The sequence below is a fragment of the Pteropus medius genome, unplaced genomic scaffold (assembly GCF_902729225.1).
Source record: "Pteropus medius unplaced genomic scaffold, Ma_sr-lr_union100, whole genome shotgun sequence".
NCBI classification, from domain to species: Eukaryota; Metazoa; Chordata; class Mammalia; order Chiroptera; family Pteropodidae; genus Pteropus; species Pteropus medius.
In genome coordinates this window covers 1,671,513-1,693,346 of record NW_024349796.1, presented here as the reverse complement: position 1 = coordinate 1,693,346, position 21,834 = coordinate 1,671,513, and the positions used below count along the sequence as shown (strand labels likewise).

Below are 21,834 nucleotides of genomic sequence, written 5' to 3'. Positions count from 1 at the left end.
AATCAAGAGCACATTGAAAGGACTATATACCATGACCAAGTGGGATTTACCCTGACATATAAGGATGGTTCAGTGTATACACAAATCAATAAATGTAATACATCACATCAATAAAATGAAAGATAAAAATCACACGATCATATCTAGAAGAAAAAGCTGTTGACAAAACATAACATTCTTTCATGATAAAAGCCCTTAACAGACTGAGTATAGAGGCAATATACTTCAGCATAATGCAGACCATATATGACAAACCCAGTTCTAACATTGTACCCAATGGAGAGAAATTGAAAGTATTTTCCCTAAGATCAGAAATGAGGCAAGGATGCCCACTGTCACCTTTCCTATCCAATATAGTATTGGAAGTCCTAGTTAGAGCAATTAGTCCACACAGAGAAGTAAAAAGCATCCAAACAGGAAAGATAGAAGTAAAATTGGTATTTGCTGATGTTATAATCCTATATATATGAAATCTCAAAGAATCAGTCAAAAAACTGATAGAATTAATCATTGATTTCAGTAAAGTGGCAGAATACAAAGATCAACATACAGAAATCAATTGCATTTCATTACACTAAATATGAAGCATCTGAAAAGGAATAAAAGAAAACCATCTCATTCACGATAGCATCAAAAACAATAAAATCCTTAAGAGTAAACTTAGCCAACAAAGTAAAACATCTATGCAATGAAAACTACAAAACTTTGCTGCAAGAAATCGAAGACACAACAAATGGAAAGACATCCCATATTCATGGATCAGAAGAATTAGTATCATTAAAATGTCCAAACTACCCAAAGCCATCTGCAGATTAAACCCAATCCCCAGCAACATACTAAAGGCATTCTTTATAAAAATAGGAGAAATAACCTTAAAATGTGTGTGGAACCACAAAAAACCTCAAATAGCCAAAGCAATCCTAAGAAAAAAGAACAAAGCCAAAGGTATCATGCTTCCAGATTTTAAACTATACTACAAAACCATAGTAATAAAAGCGGTATAGTACTAGCACAAAAATAGACACATTAACCAGTGGAACAGATAAGAGAGCTCAGATTTAAACTACAGCATAGATGGTCAACCAATATTTGACAAGGGAGCCAACAATACCCAATGAGGAAAGGATAGTCTCTTCAACAAAAGCTGCTGGGGAAACCGGAGAAACAATGCAGAGCAATGACATCAGACCCCTTCTGTACACCCCCCGCAAAAATTAACTCAAAATGGATCTAAGACTTAAATATAAGACATGATCCCATAAAACTCCTAGAAGAAAACATGGGGAAGAAACTCATCGATATTGGTTTTGGCACTATTTTTTTTGCACGTGGTCCCAAAAGCACAAACAACAAAAGAAAAAAATCAACCAATTGGACTGCATCAAATTCAAAAGTTTCTGCACCGCCAAAGAAATAATTAACAAAATGAAAACCTACAGAGTGGGAGGAAATTTTTGCAAACCAAATATCAGATACAGGGTTAATATCAAAAATATAAAAAGAACTCAGTCAACTTAATAACTAAAAAACAATCTGACTTAAAAATGGGCAGAAGAACTAAATAGACATTTATCCAAAGAGGACATTGAAATGCCCAACAGACACATAAAAAATGCTCAGCATCACTAATCATTAGGGAAATGCAAATCAAAATCACAATGAGATATCACCTCATACCTGAAAAGCAACCTAAAAGATAAGAACAGGTGCTGGTGAGCATGCTGTGAAAAGAGAACCCTTATACTTTGTTGGTAGAAATGTAATATGGTCCAACCACTATGGAAAACATTATGGAGGTTCCTCAAAAATTTAAAAAAAAAAAAAAAATCTATCATACAATCTAGCAGTTCCTCTTCTGGGTATATACCCAAAGGAAAAAACAAAACAAAACAAAACAGGATTTTGATGAGATATATGCATTCCTCATGTTTATCTCAGTATTATTCACAATAGCCAAGATATGGGAACAACCCAAATGACCATCAACAAATGAATGGATAAAAAGATGTGTACATATCCACAATGGAAGAGGAAAGTATCTTCTCACTTGCAACAACATGGATGGATTTTGAGCACATTATGCTAAGCAAGACACCTCAGACAAAGACAAGTACTGTATGATATCACTTATATGTGGAATCTTAAAAAGTAAAACTAAGAAACAGAGTGAAATGGTGGTTACCAGGGGATGGTGGGGTAGGGTTGGGGGCATAAGAGTGATGTTGTTTAAAGGCACAAACTTGCAACAAGTAATAAATAAGCAATAAGGAGCTAATTTACAGTATAATGAATATAGACAATATTATGGTGATAAATATTGCTACACTGGCAATCATATTACAACATATAAATGTATCAAAGTGATAGGCTGTACATCTTAAACTTACACAATGTTATAAATCAAATTTCTTCAGTGAAAAATGTAAGCCGGTTTGTCTGTAGGATATTCATATTTTTCATTTATGTATTGACTCAACAAATATTTATTGGGCACTGTGCAAAAGTGATTAAGTATGAACAGAGTATAGTCCCAGGAGCTATGTCTAATAGGGGCAAATAGACACAAAATAGATTATCATAACATAATATGTAGGAGTGCATGGAAAAATATATATATACATATGTATATAGAATATTATAGACACTCAGGGAAAGGGCATCTATGGCAGTTTCAGAATGAAAACAAGCTTGTCTGAGGAAATTCTGCCTGAATTACATTTAAAAATATGCAAGAATTAGAAAAGAGGGTGAGAAAGGGAATTTTCCAATTAGAAGGGACCGCATGAGCAAAGTTTCCGAAGGAAAACTTTGTAACAAGTTCAGCGCTGGAATGCAGTGCTTCTCTCCAGTTTGATCTCTTACCACCTTACCATGGTAAGGTGGTAAGAGATCAAACTGGAGAGAAGGCAAGGACCAGGAAGAGGAGGGCCTGACTGCTGGGCAGCCTTGTGACTTCCGGGAGCTTTCAGTGTGTTTTAATCAGAGGACAAGATATGCTTTTAGATGGATCACTTGGTGGTGGCAGAGGATGTACCTGACGGGAACAAGAACGCAGGCAGCGAAGCCAGCTTGGAGCTGTTGCAGTGGCCCGCTTCTGGGACAGGAGGGCCTGACAAGGACAGCCACAGGAAGGGCGGAAGTACATTCCAGGAAAGTTTCTGAAGTGCACGGCGATTGGTTAAAAAGAAGAGTAGACACAAGAGTAAATGGTCCCGGGTTTTACTTCAGTGATTAGATGATGAGGTCTGTACAAAGTAGGGAAGGCTAGCAAAACTAGGGAAATAAGCATATTTGTAGATTTGAGGTTTTTGTCAAGATCCAGATCTTTCGATCTGTAAAGATCTTATGAAGATATCCAGATTGGAGTCTGAAGAGCATTAGCCTGGTGATGTGATTTTGGAGCTCTTCAGACTATAGGGCAGGGGTCCCCATCCCCCAGGTACCAGTCTGCGGCCTGTTAGAAACCGGGCTGCACAGCAAGAGGTGAGCGGTGGGCAAGCGAACCTTCATCTGTATTTGCAACTGCTTCCCAGAGCTGGCATCACCACCTCAGCTCCACCTCAGATCATCAGGCATGAGATTCTCATAGGAGCACCAGTTCCTGGTGGCAAAAAGGTTAGGGACCACTGCTGTACAGGATGGTTAAAACCTGGTATGTAGATAAAGGTGCCTAGGAGGTGACATGCAAAGCCTGAAGAACAGAGGAAAATGGTAGAATCCTAAGAGAACATCAATATTTATAGAAGAAACCCTAGAACAGATAAAGGGTCTGAGAGACATGGGCGGATCAGCAAACCATTGAGTCATAAATTTTCCGGAAGAAAGGAACCATCAACTGAGCCACACATCGCCGAGTCCAGCAGTCAAATAAGGATTGAATGACGTCCATTAGATTTGGCAGTGGGGATAGCACTGCTGAGTTTGAGAAGATTTGCAGAAGAATGGTGGGCTGAGGCCAGGGGCTGAGGAGTGGATGTGGGGGTAGGGGAAGGGGGGATGATGAAGTAAACTCAGAGGTTCTAGATTCTACTATCAAGAAGTTTTGTCAAAAAGAAGAGATTGCATACCAGCCACAGAGCAATGCAGAGTGAAACAGAGATTTACTCACCACCCCCCCTCCGCCCCTTCAAAGGAAGCTGGAGAGAGAGAAGTTGAAGACATTTTCGGGGAGGAATGAATAATTGAATGCAGTTGCAGAGGGCCAAGGGGGCAGCCTGGGGAGAAGGGCAGGTCCAGGTCCCACCTTGAGTAGGATGCCTTATCCCCCGAGCCGGAGGGAAAGAGGACAAAGATGCATGGGGCTATAGGGAGTCGAAAATTGAGGAAGACTATGACCAAAACCCTCAATTTTGTGAGTGAAGGAAGAACATTTCTGCAGAGAGGATAAAATTTAGCATAATTACAGAAAGATACAGGAGGTGGAACTGACCCAGTCCAAGGCCAGGGACTGGCACGTGGTGTCAGGCACCCAGAATGTGTCTGCGTTTGCTCCAGTGTGCACGAGGCCGAGAGGACTTTTCCAACAGCCCCCGGCTTTGTGCCTGTAGAAATAGACAAAGGCATCGATCCAATAGCATCGATCCAGGATTTGGATTTCGCCAAAAGCTAGAGGAATGGAGAGGGGTGAGGGAAGGGAGACCAGGAGGAGCTGATGGACCAGGAAAAAGTGGGGGCTCGTGGCTCTGGGCCACCTGGTGACAGCAAGCTTAGTGCAAGTAAGAGAGGGGAAGAACCTGAAGGATGGGGGCCGGCGCCAGACGCAGAAAAGACCTTGGAGGCCCACTGATTATAAAACTGATGGGCTTAGGCTTTGAATAATATATCACTAGTCCAAAGAGTGAATTCGTCCAGAATTAGGGAAAGATTTGAATGAGTAAACAGAAAGGCTGAGGAGAGAGAGAGTCGTTTGAAATTTGTCTTTAAGATGGGAAACTTTGTTTGTATCATGAGAATTAAGTGACAGTTCTGTCAGTGACATTGTGTGTGTTGGTTGGTGATGGCAGTGGGAGAAGCTGACCCCATATCTTAAACCAACTGGGCAGATTGTGGTAGAACTTTAAGGGGAGCTGTGGTCTTGGGGAAGAGTCAGGGCTCAGTTAGGGAAACAATTAAGGATTCAAGGTGCTGAGCCTGTAGGGGAATCAATTAGCCAGAGCCCAGAGCAGTGTGTGTGGGGCGGGGTGGGGGTGGGGAAGGTCAGGGAGAAGTTGGTCTGGAAATGAGAGTGTGGGAAAGCTTGAGTAACCGGAGTAGCTTATTTGGAGGCAGCTACCAAAGAAGAGAAGTTTGAGCAGTATTTGGGGACAGAAGGGATGCTCGAGGCTCCTAACTGGAAATACGATGGAAAGTCGATTCTTGGAGCACAGGTAGGGTTGGAGGGGCAGTGAAGGCGGCACGTGCAGTGGTCGGTCTGTCTGCACCCTCTGCCCACGCAGCCTGAAGCCTGGTGGCGAGAGACCTCACCCACAAGGGCAGGGACAGGCCTTCACAGAGCATCGTCTCTCAGTGTCCGAACGCAGGAGGCCTGCATTTTTTTGGTGTAGCCTGCAAAGTTATTCATCTATTACAGAGTAAAGTAATGCTCACATTAATATCAATGTTCTCTGAAGTCTAGTGAATTGTTTTTCAAAAACTAACTTACTTTATTTTTATCCATGTGGATATTATTTCTGCAGGACCTACTGGCCAGACCTGGATGGGAAAATAAGAGAAGCATTGGTTTTGCGAAGCGTTAAAGTTCGACTCCTTATAAGCTTTTGGAAGGAGACTGATCCCCTTACATTTAACTTTATTTCCTCTCTTAAAGCTATTTGCACTGAAATAGCCAACTGCAGTTTGAAAGTTGTAAGTATTATATTGACTTTATTATGAAAGAAAAAATTTGTTCCCTTTGCACGTCTGTGAAAGCTGTAAGCACACACGAGCACATAAACTTCCAACGAGAACCAAGATAACAATCTTTGATAGTGAAAAACACTTCAAAAGTAGCTTAAGCCGTTTTTCAAAACACTTACACACCAAAAAAAAAAAAAAATGGAGACTGGAACCCAAGTTCCCTGGTGCCCGCAGAGTCCAGCCGCCTTTACACACACTTTCTGTTCCATCTCTCCGTCTTGTTATAACTGCCTCCTTCACCTCCTTTTCTTCTTTGGAGCACTGGAACAGGCGCCAGCACAGACTCCCCCAGCCTTAAAGCCCCCCTAGCCTGGTTCCTGAGCTTGCTTCAGGCCCCTTGGGCCACATGCTCATCCAACTCTCCATTCCTCGAGGGGGCAAGATCGAAAACTTTTGTCCTCTAAATGTGCTAAGTCTCTAGCTCACCTCGGACCCTCCTCTGGTCCCCAGGGCCTGTGTATGTGCTGTCCCCCTGGCTGAGCACTCTCCCCCATGCTGGACCTGCCCACTGCCCACTGATCCTCTCATCTCGGCTTTGCCCAGCCTCCCCCGCAGCCGTTCAGCAAAGTGCACTGAGCCCCTGCTCTGTGCCAGACCCCCTTCCGGGTGCTGGGGCTGTGCTCCGCGCACTCAGGGACCGAGGGTGGCAAGGGCTCCGCCATCAGCTTTAACACATGACTTCCCAGATCGCCCTGAGCCTCAGTGTCACAAGGCCAAACACGAGAGAGACTGGAGGACTGCGTGGGCGGCGTCTCCGGGTGAGGCGGTGAACGTGACTTTAAACTTCGTCCCACTCCCAGAAAACGCAAGGGAGCCTGTGAGTGTGGCCCGGAGGTAGCGGCTTCCCAGGGAGACGAAGGAGCGGCTCTGGGAGTCCTCACAGGCCGAAATCCCCCGTGTCCACTTTACTCTTCCCACGTGGAGACCCCCTCGGCGCCACGGTCACCGCGCAGCTGAGGCTGGGGCTTCCCGGGGTCGCGCTTGTCCCCAGCGAGTCTGCGCGCGGCACCTCATCCTTCGATGATGCAGAAACTAAAACGCAAACAACGACTTCTCCCCACACCACAAAAAATAAAAATAAATAAATCCCCAACCTCAAACGGGGACGGGTAAGGACAGCACAAACTCCCCGCACGGTCCCTGGTCACCGCGACTGTAAACCCTTCCCGGCGGGCGGTGTGAAGTCCTCGAAGCCGCTCGTTCGACTCAAGGACCCAAGGTTGTTTTAACGCGTGAACAGTTACGGGAGTTTTCGGTCCCAGCTTTGGCAATGCAGCTTTCTCAGAAACTTAAGAGGCTTCTGATCTGTTTGCTTCTAGTTTTTTCCACATGCGAGTAGTCACAGCAGAGGTTTGTTGTGCGCAACTCCTGAACTTGCTTAATTGTGCTCCCTCGCCTGTTTCCCTCTGCCCCTCTCATTCTCTCTCTCTCTCTCTCTCTCTCTCTCTCTCTCTCTCTCTCTCTTTCTCTCTCTCTCTCTCTCTCTCCTGTCTGTCTCTCTCTCCCTCTCTCTCTATGGTAGCTCAGTACAGGCCATCAGACTCGAGTGGTGAGATGACATCAATTATCTGATCTTGACTGCAGAACTGAGTCTTAACTGTTTTCAGTCACGTATTTTTCAAACTTACTTTCTACTCTCGAGCTCAAGGTGCAATCAGCTTTTCCAATCCTTTGCAATTTCAAACTGTCTGGTCTATCTGTTCTCTCTCATGTCTGCTTACAAACCAACAAGCCCTGTGCTGAGCTTATTCCCTCTAATAGCTTTTCTAAAGCACTAATAACAACCAACACGCACGACGAATGAGTCGTTTTCCAGTCCCCGGCCCCACAGCCACAGGTTCAGGGGTGCTTCGTCTGCCTTCCAAGCAAGTGCAGGTTGTGGTTTTCCACATATTTTGCCGCTGCATAGCGGGGGTCTCCATCTTTCCAGCCTGCAGCCCCCATTTACTCCCTGCCTCCTGCCCATTGGGTAAACCACTGCTACGTCATTTATTAACATTTTGCTGTTGCCATTCTGGCAGTACCCCATTCACATCGCCTGGACATAATATTTTTTTAAAAACGAGTGGAGGAATTTGTTGTATTCATGAGTGCCTACAATTAGCCAGGCACTGAGTTAAATACTTCCCATGCATTATTTAATATTCATAGCTATAATATGAAGCAGGCACTTTTTCCTTTTACAGACATGGAAAAATGAAGCTTAGATTAAATAACCTCTCTCAAGGACACGTGTTAGTAGCGGAGCAAGACTCAGAAACAAGTCTTTCTAACTCCAGAGCCCAAGCTCTTACACACCATTCTCTACGGTCTCTGCATGTGGATCGTTGGAGTGACAACGTTCTTTTCGTCTTTCCTATCTACATGCAAAACCATCATAGTCAAAACATCTGCTCAAAGATGTGAGAAGTCACGCATCTAAATTGTGTCCCTGAGGATCAACTAAAATATTTTTTTAACTCATTTATGCTATTAAAATACTTTTAAAAGTTGAAATCATCGACAATTTAAAGACAAAATTCTAGAATTTTCTGTAAATTTCAAAAGAATAATGCTTTTTCACATATATTTTCATCTTAATCTCCCTAACATTCTGATAATATTGATGGAAAATAGACATTCTTGTCTCGATTTAACTAGTTTTTGCAAACTGGGGAAGCCGTGCCTATGTCTGCGTGTTCGCAAATGAATGCCGGTGTTGGAAATATAGACAAGCCTATGATTATTACTATAGATCTGTTTTCCAGGCCAGATTTACAAATGAGCGAGATAACCAGGCAGTGGATTAGGGCGCCAACCTCTGCTGGCAATCGGGTGTCGGAGATTAGAGGGAACGCTGGAGTGGCCCCAGGAAGCTGGCAGAGACAGAGGAGAATAGAGTTGGATTGTGTTCAGTACCTTTCTGTGGACAAAAGCGCTCTGGGGATTGTTTCAGCTCAAGGACAGCATGTTTCAGCTACTCAAGGTAGCCCGTGCGGCTCCAGTGAAAAATCAAACAAGGCAAAGAACAGGCGTCTAGTTCACCGTCATCTTTCCAGTGCCTAGCGGGATGCTGACACAAAATGTTCAAAATGCGTGTTGAATGAGCAGACGAATGAATGAACGAAGTCAAAGAAGGGAGCTAACGAAGGCAGAGTGATGAGAAAGGGTCTGTGAACCAGCGAGCGGAGGGAGCAGAGCCCAGAGCAAGACGTGGAGGATGTGGAGTCATTTTCGCCACTTTCTGGAGGTGGGGGGCTGGAGAAGGGCAGCCGGGAGGTGAAGAGCCTGCCAGGTGAGGCCGCGCACATAGGAGCTCAGTGTGCTTGCAGGCAGGAGCACTGTTGTCAGACTCACCAGGCATAGCAGTGTTTTAAAATACAGATTTCATTATTATTCAGGTATGACAAAGCCAGCAGATCAAAAGTCGACAGCCATTGAAGAGATAGTTTGTTACATTCGCAGGTCTCAAGAGAAGAGGGCCTGCCCTGCCCTGCCCTGCCAGGAAGGGCCACACAGGGAAGCTCCGGGGTCTCCAGGAGGCAGAGGGAGTGAGGGGGAAGCCGGACAAGAGCCTTCGCTGTTTCCATGGGAAGGAACGGGCGAGGGAGGGTAAGCCAATTCAGGATTGGCTGGTGTGAATAATTTTGGCAGGCTCTGGAGCCTGAGGGCTGTCCCTGGTTGCCTGGGGCCTGGCCCTGGAGTGATCAGAGCAGAGTGTGAGAGCTGACAGAAGAAATGACTGAGTTTGGGCTCTGCATTGGCTGGTTGGCAGACGAAAGGTGTGTTCCCAAGTTGTTTGCCGTCTCCAGGTGATTAGCCAACCCGGGAGGGACAGTCCCTCTGGCCTCAGTGAGGACCCAGATGTCAAAGCATCAGAATACAGAAAATCGAAAGACACAGCTAGCACAAGCAGAGCAGAGAGAAGAGAGTGTGCAGTACTTGGCACATGGTCTCCTCCCTCAGCTTCCTCTCAGGCCAGCTCAGTGGTCCCTGCCCACCCACCGCCCCCCGACCCCAGAGCACACCTGCCACTAAGGCACTGTCAGTTGAAATCTCTGGTGTGAAAAGTTAAGTGCTCTCATGTAAGACTTGAAAGAAATGACAAGAAAAGTGAAATTCAACATTTTAGTACTTACTCAGCTTCATCTTTCAAACACTGGTCTTGAAATCTTTCGGATAGCATTACTCAAAAAAAGCAAATGTTGATAGTTCGCCATGGGGCTTTTGATAAAACAGACTCCAATCTTCATTTAAGCCAGGCCATGAATTTCAAAATGTCAAGATAAGCCCAAGTGGCAAAGAAGCTAATGGCCCCGACAACTAGAGCACAGGTGAGCGAGGAGCTTGGAGCACTGAGAAGGCGGTGGCCTGGGACCCGGGCAGGGCATCTCTGTCCTCAGAGGAGCGAGCTTTGTGGCTTCGTATCCGTGAGGGGACTCATGGGAAGACACTGTGACTCACGAAGTTGTCCCAGGCAGCTGGGGTTTGATTTTTTAATAAATTGACAACTCTCTCTTTTGAAATGTCTTTGCTGTCACCTACAGCGTGGTAGAACTAATTAGTATGTCAGTGACTACAATGATTGCTACCGTCATTTGAGTCTCCCAGACAAAGCTGCTTCCCCTCTTCTGGGCCACTCTCCAGAGCAAATGGATTGTTAGTAAAGCCTCAAGCTGCGATGCTATCCCTGACTTAAATTAGGACGTATATTTTATTATTCTTTTTTAAATCTGTCTTGATTCTACGATAGTAGAATAGTCCAGTGTGCGGACATATGTTCTGATGGGATGTCCTAGCAAGGTGACTGCTGGAGGTTACCGAGGGGTGGGGAGCCTCGGCACACACGTGACCTCACCTCTGACTTAAGAGCATTCGCGGTTTATTAACTCAGTTCGAAGGGTCCACAAAGGCTATATGTGAACCCTCCAAAGGACGCAGATTCTGTAGAAGACAGAAACCGAGGACATAAGGGGGTCCGGGCAGCATAGCCTGCAACCACGGCAGGGCGGACCTGGGAGAAGGTTCTTCTTGGGTAGTGGATTTTGGCCTGTGCACTATTGGTCTCAAGTGTTCTACAAAAATCAGAATAAAATTTTCAGGGCTAGAAGGGACCTTAGTGATCACCTAGTTTATTACCCCTTTCTCACCTTTGGGGGAAGGGGAAGATGAACTCACTTTTCCCCCAAAACCAAATCTGAACACGTACAGTTTTAAAACTGCAGATGACCTTTCCATTCCTCGGTATCATTCCATTTTACTCTCTGCCTCTTTCCTTCAAACACGTACGACTCCTCCACAGCTGTAAGACATTCCAGAAAGAGTCCACGCAGTTCTGAAAACATTTGGCATTGTCCAGTGTAGAAGAGACTTGATAGGGTCTTCCCGTGAGCTCAGCATAGGATCCTATAAGCTCAGTCACAATTTAAGCCTCATCTGAGCACTAACCAATTTCAGCAGATTCCCGAGGCACAAGCCCATACCATCCTGCCGTCAGCCTTCTCCCACAGCTCCCCCATGTCCTGCCAGAGGTGAACTGGAATGCTGTTTTTCAGGTCACATTAAAGATGAAATTCAGGATTCGTGGTTTGAAGATGTGATTTTCCTGAGTGCCTATTAAAAGAACTGTAGACCTAGGTGTTTAGATGCGAAGTGTTTGTTCCTTTGGCAAAGTCTCTTTTGACCTTTGCAAATCCCCAGTTTAATCAGCTAGTCATTGACATGGGCCTGCTGCTGCTTATAATGTATGCAACATGTAGGAATATTCATTCAGTTCATTGGCATGCTTGACAGAAGGCACCCTGAGGCTGACTTCAAATGTCAGTGCACCCTGATGAATAAGACAATGAGAATTAAACAACCTTCTGGCCCTCACCCTATCGAAAGAATGAATTTCCTGTTCACTTTGTAGCTTGAAAGTGTTAATTATAGACCTAGTTGAGCATGCTCATTTTCTCTGTTGGTTACCTACATAGATTTAAGAACAAAAATAGCTTCATCTATATGAAGTGACAAGATCATGGCTTAATAACTCAATATGAGGTCTGTTGTTGATATATGGATAATAAACCTCTTTGTACTCTTGAACAAGACTAAAAGTGTCTCTATTCACCTGCTTGCTTGCTTGCTTGCTTTATTTATTTATTTGTTTTGTTTTACAGAAATTTTTCGATCTAGAGAGAGAGAACGCTTGTGCTACAAAAGAACAAAAGAATCATACCTTTCCTAAATTAAACCGTAACAAGTACATGGTGACGGACGGTGCAGCTTATATTGGTAGGTACCAGGACTGGGACGCTCCTTAGGGGATCATGCAGGTTAGTGGTGGTCCAGCTGTGCTCTCTGCACCCAGTGGTGAGAACGCAAAGCCTCGAGAGCCCCTGCTGGTGAGTGGGGGGCCCTGGAGTTCAGAAAACAGGGGCGCAAAAGAGCTCTTCAACTCCTATATTTCCTATGTCTCCTCTCTGGCTGGTTCACACACAAGGAGACCAGATAAGATGTTTTTCATAGATGTTTTGCAAAAGTCATTTGGTCCATTCGCCTCATTTTGTAGGTGAGGAGGTGAATGGCTCATCCAAGGTGAGTCCTGGCATTTGAACGAGCCTGGCATGTGAACAGTGCTCCTTCCTGACCACAGTACAATAGCCACCTGTCATGAGTAATGGGAGGCAGACATCATCAGAGTCTGGTGCCAAAACACTACCTAGGCAATGTCCCACCCCTGCCATTTTTTAAGTGTCTAACTTCGGACAATTTACTTAGGCTCTCTATACCTAAGTTCTCACATCTGTAAAACGGGGTTTTAATAATAGTTCCTACGTCACTGTGTGAAGTTTAAGTGGGATTATGTACATGAAGCACCTGGCACCTATATCATACCTGATTCGCGTTAGCTCTTGTTACTGAGGTAGTCGTGCTCCAGATGCAGAAACCCTGTGTACTAGAGAGTTACTGACTGACGTATCAGACCTAGTCTACCACCCCACTATCTGTGTGGGTCCAGGGTGCACCCTTAACTGGTACCATCACTGGCAGAATGGACATTGTCTGTAAACCCAAGGGCATACATTCCAAAACAGCAGCACGGTTATTACGTTGTACAGATGAAGTAAGTGTCAGTCTTAAAGCAGAGAGGAAAAGCATGTGTGTAGAAGGAAGGAATATGGAAACTGTATTTGTTTTCCGAATTCAGTGAGCAAGTAAAACATAAGCCTTTTTAACTTTGTAAAATACTTACTCTTATTTTATTCTCTCAGCAACTTGCTAATAGGGAGGGCAGTTTTTATTACCTGCAGTTTAGAAATGAGGAGACTTGAGTCATAAGACACAAAATGACTTAAACATGCAGCTGTGAGGGGAAAGGATCTGGGTCTGGAATCCAGGGCATGGGACCCTCGCCCTCTGCAGCCCTACGGGTGACACTGCCATCGTCCACTGAGAGTGACTACCTCCTGCTTTTTTTTTTTGACATCTTTCTACTGTTTTCAATTACAGTTGCCATTCAATATTATATTAGTTTTAGGTGTGCAGCACGGTGGTTTGACATTGATAATTTACAAAGCGATGCCCCCAGTAAGTCTAGAACCCACCTGGCACCGTACACAGTTCTTACAATATATATTGCCTCTTTCCATTTTGAATAGTTATGTGTCACATTAGAACAGAGTGTTGGAATTTTTAAAACTGTGTATCATCTGGGTTGTTTTAGAATATGAGAATATTGTTTTATTCATGTTGTCCCTCTCAGTGACCCGAGATGTGATCATTTAGGTTTTCTCATGTTCAACTTTTGGAGAGTAGAATGAAATCAGCTTCTTTTTAAGCAACTGACAAAAACAAACTTGAAATGTTTAATCAAAACTGAGAACTTTTGGCTCAAGTATTGGGAAATACAGGGATGGATCAGATTTCAGGCACGGTGGAGTTTAGGGACTCAAATCTGTATATTTTACCTGCAAGGTTTATTTAAAGTGAGGTGTGTGTACATTCAGCAGTGAATCATGCCTTTATCCAAATGTTCTTTTAATGAATTAAATAAGTGTTTTGGAGTCAGACAAACCTATTTTGAATTCAAGCACTGATACTTACAAAAATAGCTTCATCTATATGAATCTTCAATATCGTGGCTTAATAACTCAATATGAGGTCTGTTGTTTATATATTGATAATAAACCTTTTTGTACTCTTGAACAAGACTAAAAGTCTTGTATCATTTCTGTGAGCCACTGTGAGCTTCTGATTCCTTATCTATAAAATGGAATAATAGCACCCAACCTGATCTATCTTTATAGATACTTAGTAAATATTGATTGCTGGCTCTCTTCCTTCTTCCTTTACAATGCATCTTTTAAGTAGACTTTATTATTTTTAGAGCAGTTTTAGGTTCACAGTAAAATTGAGCATAAGGTATAGAGACTTCTCATATGCTCCCTGCCCCAAAACATGCACAGCCTTCCCCATGATCAATATCCTCCACCACATGGTACATTTGTTACAGCTGGTAAACCTGTGTTGACACAGTCACCCAGAGTCCATAGTTTATATTACAGTTTACTCTCAGTGTTGTACACTCTGCGAATTTGGATAAACGTACAATGATATCATTAAATGATGTATATGGCACATCCATCATCATAGTACCATTCAGAATATTTTCACTGACCTAACAATCTTCTGCGCTCTGCTTGTTCATCTTTCTTTCTCTCGACCCCTGGTAACCACTGATTTTTTTTTAACTGTCTTCCTAGTTTTGTCTTTTCCAAAATATCATATAGTTGGAATCATACAGTTCGTAGCCTTTTCAGATTGGCTTCTTTCGCTTAGTAATGTGCATTTAAGTTGGCTCCATGTCATTTAATGGCTTGATAGCTCATTTCTTTTTTGTGCTGATACTGCTCTATCATCTGGACACGCCACAGTGTGTTTACACTGTCACCTGCTAAAGGACATCTTTTTTGCTTCCAAGTTTAGGCAATTATGGCTAAAACTGCTATAAACATCCGCGTGCAGGTTTCTGTGTGGACATAAGTTCTCGACTCCTCTTGGAAAATACCAAGGAGCATGATTGCTGATTCATATGGTAAGAGTGTGTTTAGTTTTGTAAGACGCCGCCAAACTGTCTTCCTGAGAGGCTGCACCGTTCTGCAGTCCCCCCAGCAGTGAGTGAGTTCTTGTTGCTCCACATCCTCAGCAGCATTTGGTGGTGTCAGTGTCCTGGATCTTGGCCATTCTAGTAGGTGTGTAGTAGGATCTCACTGATGTTTTCATTTGCATCTCCCTAATGGCACATGTTGTGGAGCATCTTTTCATGTGCTTATTTACCATTTGCATACCATTTTTAGGTGAGGTGTATATTAAGGTCTCTGGCTCATTTTTTAATTGAAATTTCCATTTTCTTATCATTCAGTTTTAAGAGCCATTTGTCATTTTGGATAACAGTCCTTTATCAGATAAGTCCTTTGCACATATTTTCTTTCAATGTGTGGCTTATCCTTTTCTTTTCTTGACCATCCTTCGCGGAGCAGAAATTTTTTTATTTTAATGAGTCCAGTTTAACAATTATTTCTTTCATGGATCATGCCTTTGGTGTTTTATCTAAAAAGTCATCACTGAACCCCAGGTCATCTAGATTTTTTTTCCCATATTATTTCCTAGGAGTTTTATAGTTTTGCATCTTACCTTTAGGTCTATGATCCACTTTGAGTTAAATTTTGTGAAGGGCATAATGTCTGTGTATAGGTTATTATTATTATTACTGCATGTGGATACCTAGTTGTCCCAGCACCATTTATTGAGAAGGCTACCCTTGCTCCTTTGTATTGCATTTGCTCCTTTGTCAGGATCATTTGATTTTATTTATGTGGGTCTATTCCGCACTCTCTGTTTTAATGCAATTTTAATTGAGTTTATTTTACACATAGCAGTTTAGCAAAACATGGATTCCCTAGAGCGAAGCATAGTTCTAATATAAAAACATGTAAAGGGCATCGAGAGGGAAAGTTCATTAATGATTTAATATCAGCATGTTCTAGAAATCCCATAAGCCATCACTCAGACACCTGCCGAGAGTCATGAATTAGGAAAAACCCACACTACACCTTGCATGGAATTATAGCTCCATTAAGTTTTCACAAGACTTACAGAAGAATCCTCAAAGAGTATCATCTCTCTAATTTTTAATTTTCCAGACTATATTTGAGTCAAGCTTAGCAAACTTATCTAAAAGAAGGTTTGAATTATTAGAGGGATGACAGGGAGGAGTAGGTTGATTGAAGGCACTCAAAAGGCTCATTGAAGCTCATCTACCTTTCCCGTGAGTTCGTCTGTACTGTCACCATGGTGTTCCTGAGGGGGCGGAAGGGAGGGGGGCACCAAGTTCTCCTGACATCTGGGGCTCAACATGCATTTTAGAAGCTGAGATGGCAGTCACAAAAAGAGCTGGGTGAAACTGTATCCTAATCGAAAAAAATACTGAAGCCTGTATAGCTTTGAAGTGTAGCAGCTGTCAGGACGTGAAAAGTAGGGACACGTGGACACACGTGGGGAACGCCTCGATAGGCCTGCGAAAACAGCCTGGAGCTAAATTCCTGGGAAGAACATAAAGCTTTTGAGAATCAATATGGGTGCAGGATTTGGGCTCCATTCATTGTATTGAAGCAAAAAGTTGAATTTCACAGAATAAGGCTTCAAAATCTCATCACTTCTCTCCCCTCATCTTCCCTCTCCTTGTGCCACTCCAAGCATATTTCTGTGTGTGGCCGACGGGTGAATGGAGCAGAGATCTCAAGGTGGCCGGATGCTCCGCCCCTGGGTCTGCTATTGAAGTCCAGGATGATGTGCACAATTAGCACAAAGTATGCCTTTAGGATCAGAAGTGGGCCGTGGAGCCAGACTTGGCTTTCCACCCCAGCTCTGATCATTTTCACTTCCACTGTGGACAGATTACGTAACCTTTCTGTGCCTTAATTTCCTCTTCAGTGCAGTGGAGTTAGTGTTGCCATCTTGGAAGTAATAATGTTAACAAGATAACAAATTTTCTGCCTTTGGTCCAATGCCTGGCACTCAGCTGTAGGGATGAGATTTTAGTGTGTTATCCGAAAGTCCTTGGAAGGCAGGAGCCTTTTGTTTACGGAATGAATAGAAGGTACCAGCGGGCTCCAGAGTAACTCTCAACCTACAGCAGCTACTCTCCAGTTTAGAGTTCCAGGCCTGTGATCACCTGGCACTGAGCATTCGTACAAAGCCACAGTGCTGAGTGTGGCCATGTGTCTGATAGTAAATGGTCAGGAACACAGTACCGGCAAAGGAGGTCTCTGTGTAGAGACCCCGACATGATATTATGAACCATTTGGCAAACAGTTTACTCATTTTTAGCAATAAAATTTATCCAGAGTTATATCTGTCACGAAGCTATGGACAGCCTCATCGCGTTTTGAGGGAGTGGGTGAGATGGGGGAGAGAGGTGCGGGGGGTGGGGGGCAGGGGGAAGTTCTTCTCTCTGCTGATATTTCATTTAGTGACCTGGTAGTGGGCCCTGAGGAATAAACTCAAGGACTAAAATGAGGGACAAGGAGAATCACCTTCCAATATCCCAGGGGTGCCAGATGGAAAAGGGAGTTGATATGCTTGGGGGTGTCTAATTCCGCAAATATTCCTGCAGTGATGCCTGAGGAGCTGCTGAGGGAGAGGAAAGTCGAGATCCATACTTACAAAGCCTTCCGTTTGCTTGTGGAACCAGCTCTGGACCAAAAAGGAGAGCAAAATGGAGAGCTTAGACCAGCCCCGGGCCGGTGGTGATTTATGCAATAACTTTGTCAGATTTGACACGGCTAAATCTTTTTTAGTGAGAATAGATTTTTGTTTATGGTATTGTAATTTATGGACTCTGGAAAAGTGGGTCTATCATTGATTAGCCATGTGATTGGCAACTTCATTCACCTCTTTGAGCTTCACAGTCCTCACCTACAAAGTGGACGTAAGCCCCACAACCATACGACACACTGCACACAAACAGCAGGACAGCCCTCCTCACGGTCAGCACTCAACACCCAACAGGTCCTCTAAGTCCCTTGCATCCCCATTTCATCCCTGGCTCTTCCCCTTCGCACTCCAAGATCCTGATTGTATTTTCTTCTGCATCCCTTTGGGGTGTGGCTCCCTAATTTCCTGGTTGATAAGTATCTATGCATCTCTCACTGCTCAATGAAATGCTCCTGTCCTAACTCATGTAGCCAAAATCAGAAGTTCCTTTCTCCTGCTCTCACGGCATTGTTGACACACACCTCCTACGCTTTGTGTTAAAATTATTGTGTTTCCTTCCTGGATTCCTTGTAGGCGAGGACTGTCATTTTTGGATTTGTGTCATGGCCTCTAACGTAATGTGAGGCAGATATGAGACGCCCAGTAAGTATGTGTTAAATGAAGGGCAGAGATCAAAGAAGTACATAGTGCTGTCCCCTCCTGGGGAGAAATCTTGTCCTGCTGGAACCCTCTCCCCTTTCGATGTGGAAGACAAGACTTCATGTGTGGGTTTCCGGTAGCCAGCCCTATTTTCTACTCCGACCTTGGAGACTGTCACGTGTAAGTGACACAGACGTGTCACATTTCTGGGACAGAACTACCCATTAGGGGCCAAACTGTGTCCTCTTAGAATTCATTTGTTGAAACCCGAACCCCGAGTGCCTTGGAGTGTGACCTAATTGGGAGAGAGCATCTCTACAGAGACACTCGTTGAAATGAGGTCATTAGGGTGGGCCTAATCCAATGTGACTGGTGTCCTTATGAAAAGGGGAATTTGGATGCAGAGTGGTGCACAGGGGGCAGACGGTGTGAAGAAACACAGGAGTGACGGCCACCCACATGCCAGGGAGGGGCCTGGCCATGTCCTTCCCTCTCAGCCTCAGAAGGAAGCAGCCCTGCTGACAGTTCGATTTCGGACTCTCGACCCGCAGACTGAGAGACCGTACATTTCTGTTGTTGAAGCCCCCAGTCTGTGTTCCTTCGTTATAGTCACCTTAGCAAGCTAACGGACACCCTAACACCAGGCATTCACACTGGGAGCCTGGCGGCCTGGTCCTGGAAGCAGACGGTTCACAGCCTGAGCCAGGAGTGTTGTGTGTTCAGACAGGGCCAGTTCTCTGCCTTCAGCATTTTTTCTGCTGCAGAAGCTTCTGAGCATAGAAATGAGAACCCCTCATTTGTGCATAGGGACTAGATGTTGTCTCTTTGAGAAGGTAGTAATTGTTCACAGAATTTTTAAGTAGATTCTTACATATTTTAAATGTTGCTGTATTTAGCGTGTCTTGTGACTATCAATAAGAAATAACATTTACAAAAGGAACAGCAGATTCCTTGTTTTGAGTTTCAAGTTGAGCAAAGCTGGAGGAAATGCCAAAATAACATGCAAATATTAATATGCCATATGTAAGGCTTCTTGGAATTTTTTTTCCCGAACTGTCAAGAGAATTTAGTCTCCCTGTCATTATTCCCGAGTGTTTATTTTATTATTTTTTAATTAGAATCTGCTCTGAATTCCATTACATGGGCAACAGTCCCCATTGGAGCTCACCGTTATTCCTTTTGTTTGTTTGCAGGAAATTTCGACTGGGTAGGGAATGATTTTACCCAGAATGCGGGCACGGGCCTCGTTATCAACCAGGCGGATGTGAGGAACAACACGAGCATCATTAAGCAACTTAAAGATGTGTTTGAGAGGGACTGGTACTCACCCTATGCCAGAAGCTTACAGCCGACCAAACAGCCAAACTGCTCCAGCCTGTTCAAACTCCAGCCCACCTCCAACAAAACTGCCACTTACAGTGCGAGTGGGAAGGTCCCCGTGAGTGCATAACACGGACAAACACACTGCAGGACAGCGCGTATTTCATATTTATATATAAAGGGCCTGAGGAGAGAACCCCAATTTAATATGTCTTTTTTTAGGGAAAAAAGCACACTTATAGAAAACAATCTCTGATCTCCATGTAATATCTAACAATATCTTAGCGGGGCATACATTACATTTAAGACTTTTGTATTTGTTACTTCCGACAGAATGTCATTTTGGCTTGGAAGTTAGTTTTTACGTTTGCATACCAATTTTAAGCCTTTGATGCCTCTTTGTTTCTAGTTTTAGAACTTTTTCTGTTGACCTACCTGGTCAGTTCTTAGGACGCTTCGCATGAAGTAAGCTCTTTAACACGATTCTCAGAACTGCTCACTTAGGAGAGTGGGATTCCACCCGAAGAAGAGATCAAACCAAGTATTTATCCTTGTCAACCATCTCCAAGACCTGTACAGTCACCTAAGGGTGAAATTCTCACGCCAGCCTTCAGTACTGGTGAAAATACCCTTTCTGCGTCCTTATTCATTTTCCTCTACTACCATAGCTTTTATTTTGTATCATTTTCTCTTCTCACAAAATGTTCTTAGGATACAGTGTCTCTATATTCACCTCAACACTAGTTGCAAGTATGATAATATCTTTGGAAAGTGTATGATTTCCTCGGAATGGATACAAAATGGAAATAGCAATCTTTAATTTTCACCTTTCAACTGCATTTTTCCTGCCAAGTTGGTATTTTAAAACCACAGCCAGCAATATGTATCCTTCCTCTCAAGCTCAGAAAATTATGTAGCCACCTGCTAATATCTAGCAAGCTATTAAGTCTGCATCATGCGAATAGAGTAGTTTTTCATTTTTTTTCAGTTGATAGTATTTTAAAAGAACGATCTCTATGTGTCAGTGGATTTTAATTTCTTTAGAATCATTATGCTGTTAAGAGTATGCCAGCAAACGTTTATAGAGCTATTTAATATACCTTCTGCTATTTAATATACCAAATGCTTTTCAGAGAAATGCAATTTAAATACTGCGCTTAACATATTTTACTAAGAAACAAAAATCCTGGATTATCGTTCTATAATGTCGTTGTGTGTCACTGTTTTATATCTATACAATATATTACCCTATATTAATAGAGACTGTTGCTACACGCGAGAGAGGCATGGCCTCTTCACAGCCAGAGCAGGTGGCCCCATCTCAGGGCTGCTCCTGAGTCTCTGTGGCCTGGAATAGTCCTGTGCCCCTTGGCCTCCGGTTTCCATTGGTAATGTAGGGACAGGAAATACCTACCTCTCGAAGATGTTGTCATGGTAGGAAACATTTATAACTTGTTTTGAAATCAAAAGAAACTATATAAATGCTAAGCATTATGATATAGAATCTTTTTCTTGAAATAATCTTTGTGGTATCCTGATAAAATCAATACCAGGTTCTCCCAAAGAACCTACACAAAAAAAACATGTTCACACCTCCCAGCTGCGAATGTGGAGGAATGCAGCAATGGAGCTTGGGGTCATCATCGTGTTGTCAGTCACTTTGTCATAGATAACAGCAACGCAAAACTGGGCATCGTGCTAGGGGTCATCTTCAAGACTGGCATGTCCATGTGTTTTTGGAGCAAAGAAAAGCAATCTAAATTACTTTTTTCTATTTCTAGATTTGATTTCTCATATGCCAGGAGGAGTGAGGAAGGAATCCTTGAAGCTTCCAATGGTTTTGCTTGACATAGAATGGCTACTGTTGGTCATCTAGCAATCATATAACTTCCTTTCTTGTTGTTTCCAAGTATTGCTTTACTGGATATTTAACAAACAGTGGAGAGAGCTGGAAGACAGCTGTATTTTAAGGGTAGCATGTTTGTATGAATGACTGGGGGATTCTTAATGAAATTCATCAATAATGGCCAGCCCATAAAACTCTAAATATTTACCATATACCCAATTCTTGTTTGAGTAGGGACATTATCCAGACAATCATCTCAGTAAAGGAAAGGTGTTTTTGGTGATGGTTAAAACTTAGAAAAATAAAGGGAGGGCAGACAGGACATGGCCGCCACCAAAGTTCAATCCTAGGCCGGAAACCTGAGTCAGGAGTTCTCAAAGACATATGAAGGGAGG

The 21,834-nt window shown here is 43.4% G+C and overlaps 1 protein-coding gene across 7 annotated transcripts in view; it reads left to right on the top strand.

Annotated features, from left to right (window-relative positions):
* The window catches only part of PLD5 (phospholipase D family member 5), a 355,949-nt gene extending 334,218 nt beyond the window's left edge, over positions 1–21,731 (top strand). For 4 of the 7 annotated variants that reach the window (XM_039883218.1, XM_039883223.1, XM_039883222.1 and 1 more), the window contains 3 exons: positions 5,676–5,844; positions 12,036–12,150; positions 19,467–21,731. In XM_039883218.1, coding sequence (XP_039739152.1) covers positions 5,676–5,844; positions 12,036–12,150; positions 19,467–19,723 — 541 coding nt within the window. In that variant the 3' untranslated portion in view covers positions 19,724–21,731. The remainder of the gene's footprint in view (positions 1–5,675; positions 5,845–12,035; positions 12,151–19,466) is intronic. The other 3 variants (XM_039883220.1, XM_039883219.1, XM_039883221.1) reach the window with 1 other exon arrangement.
* Positions 21,732–21,834: the final 103 nt, after the last annotated feature.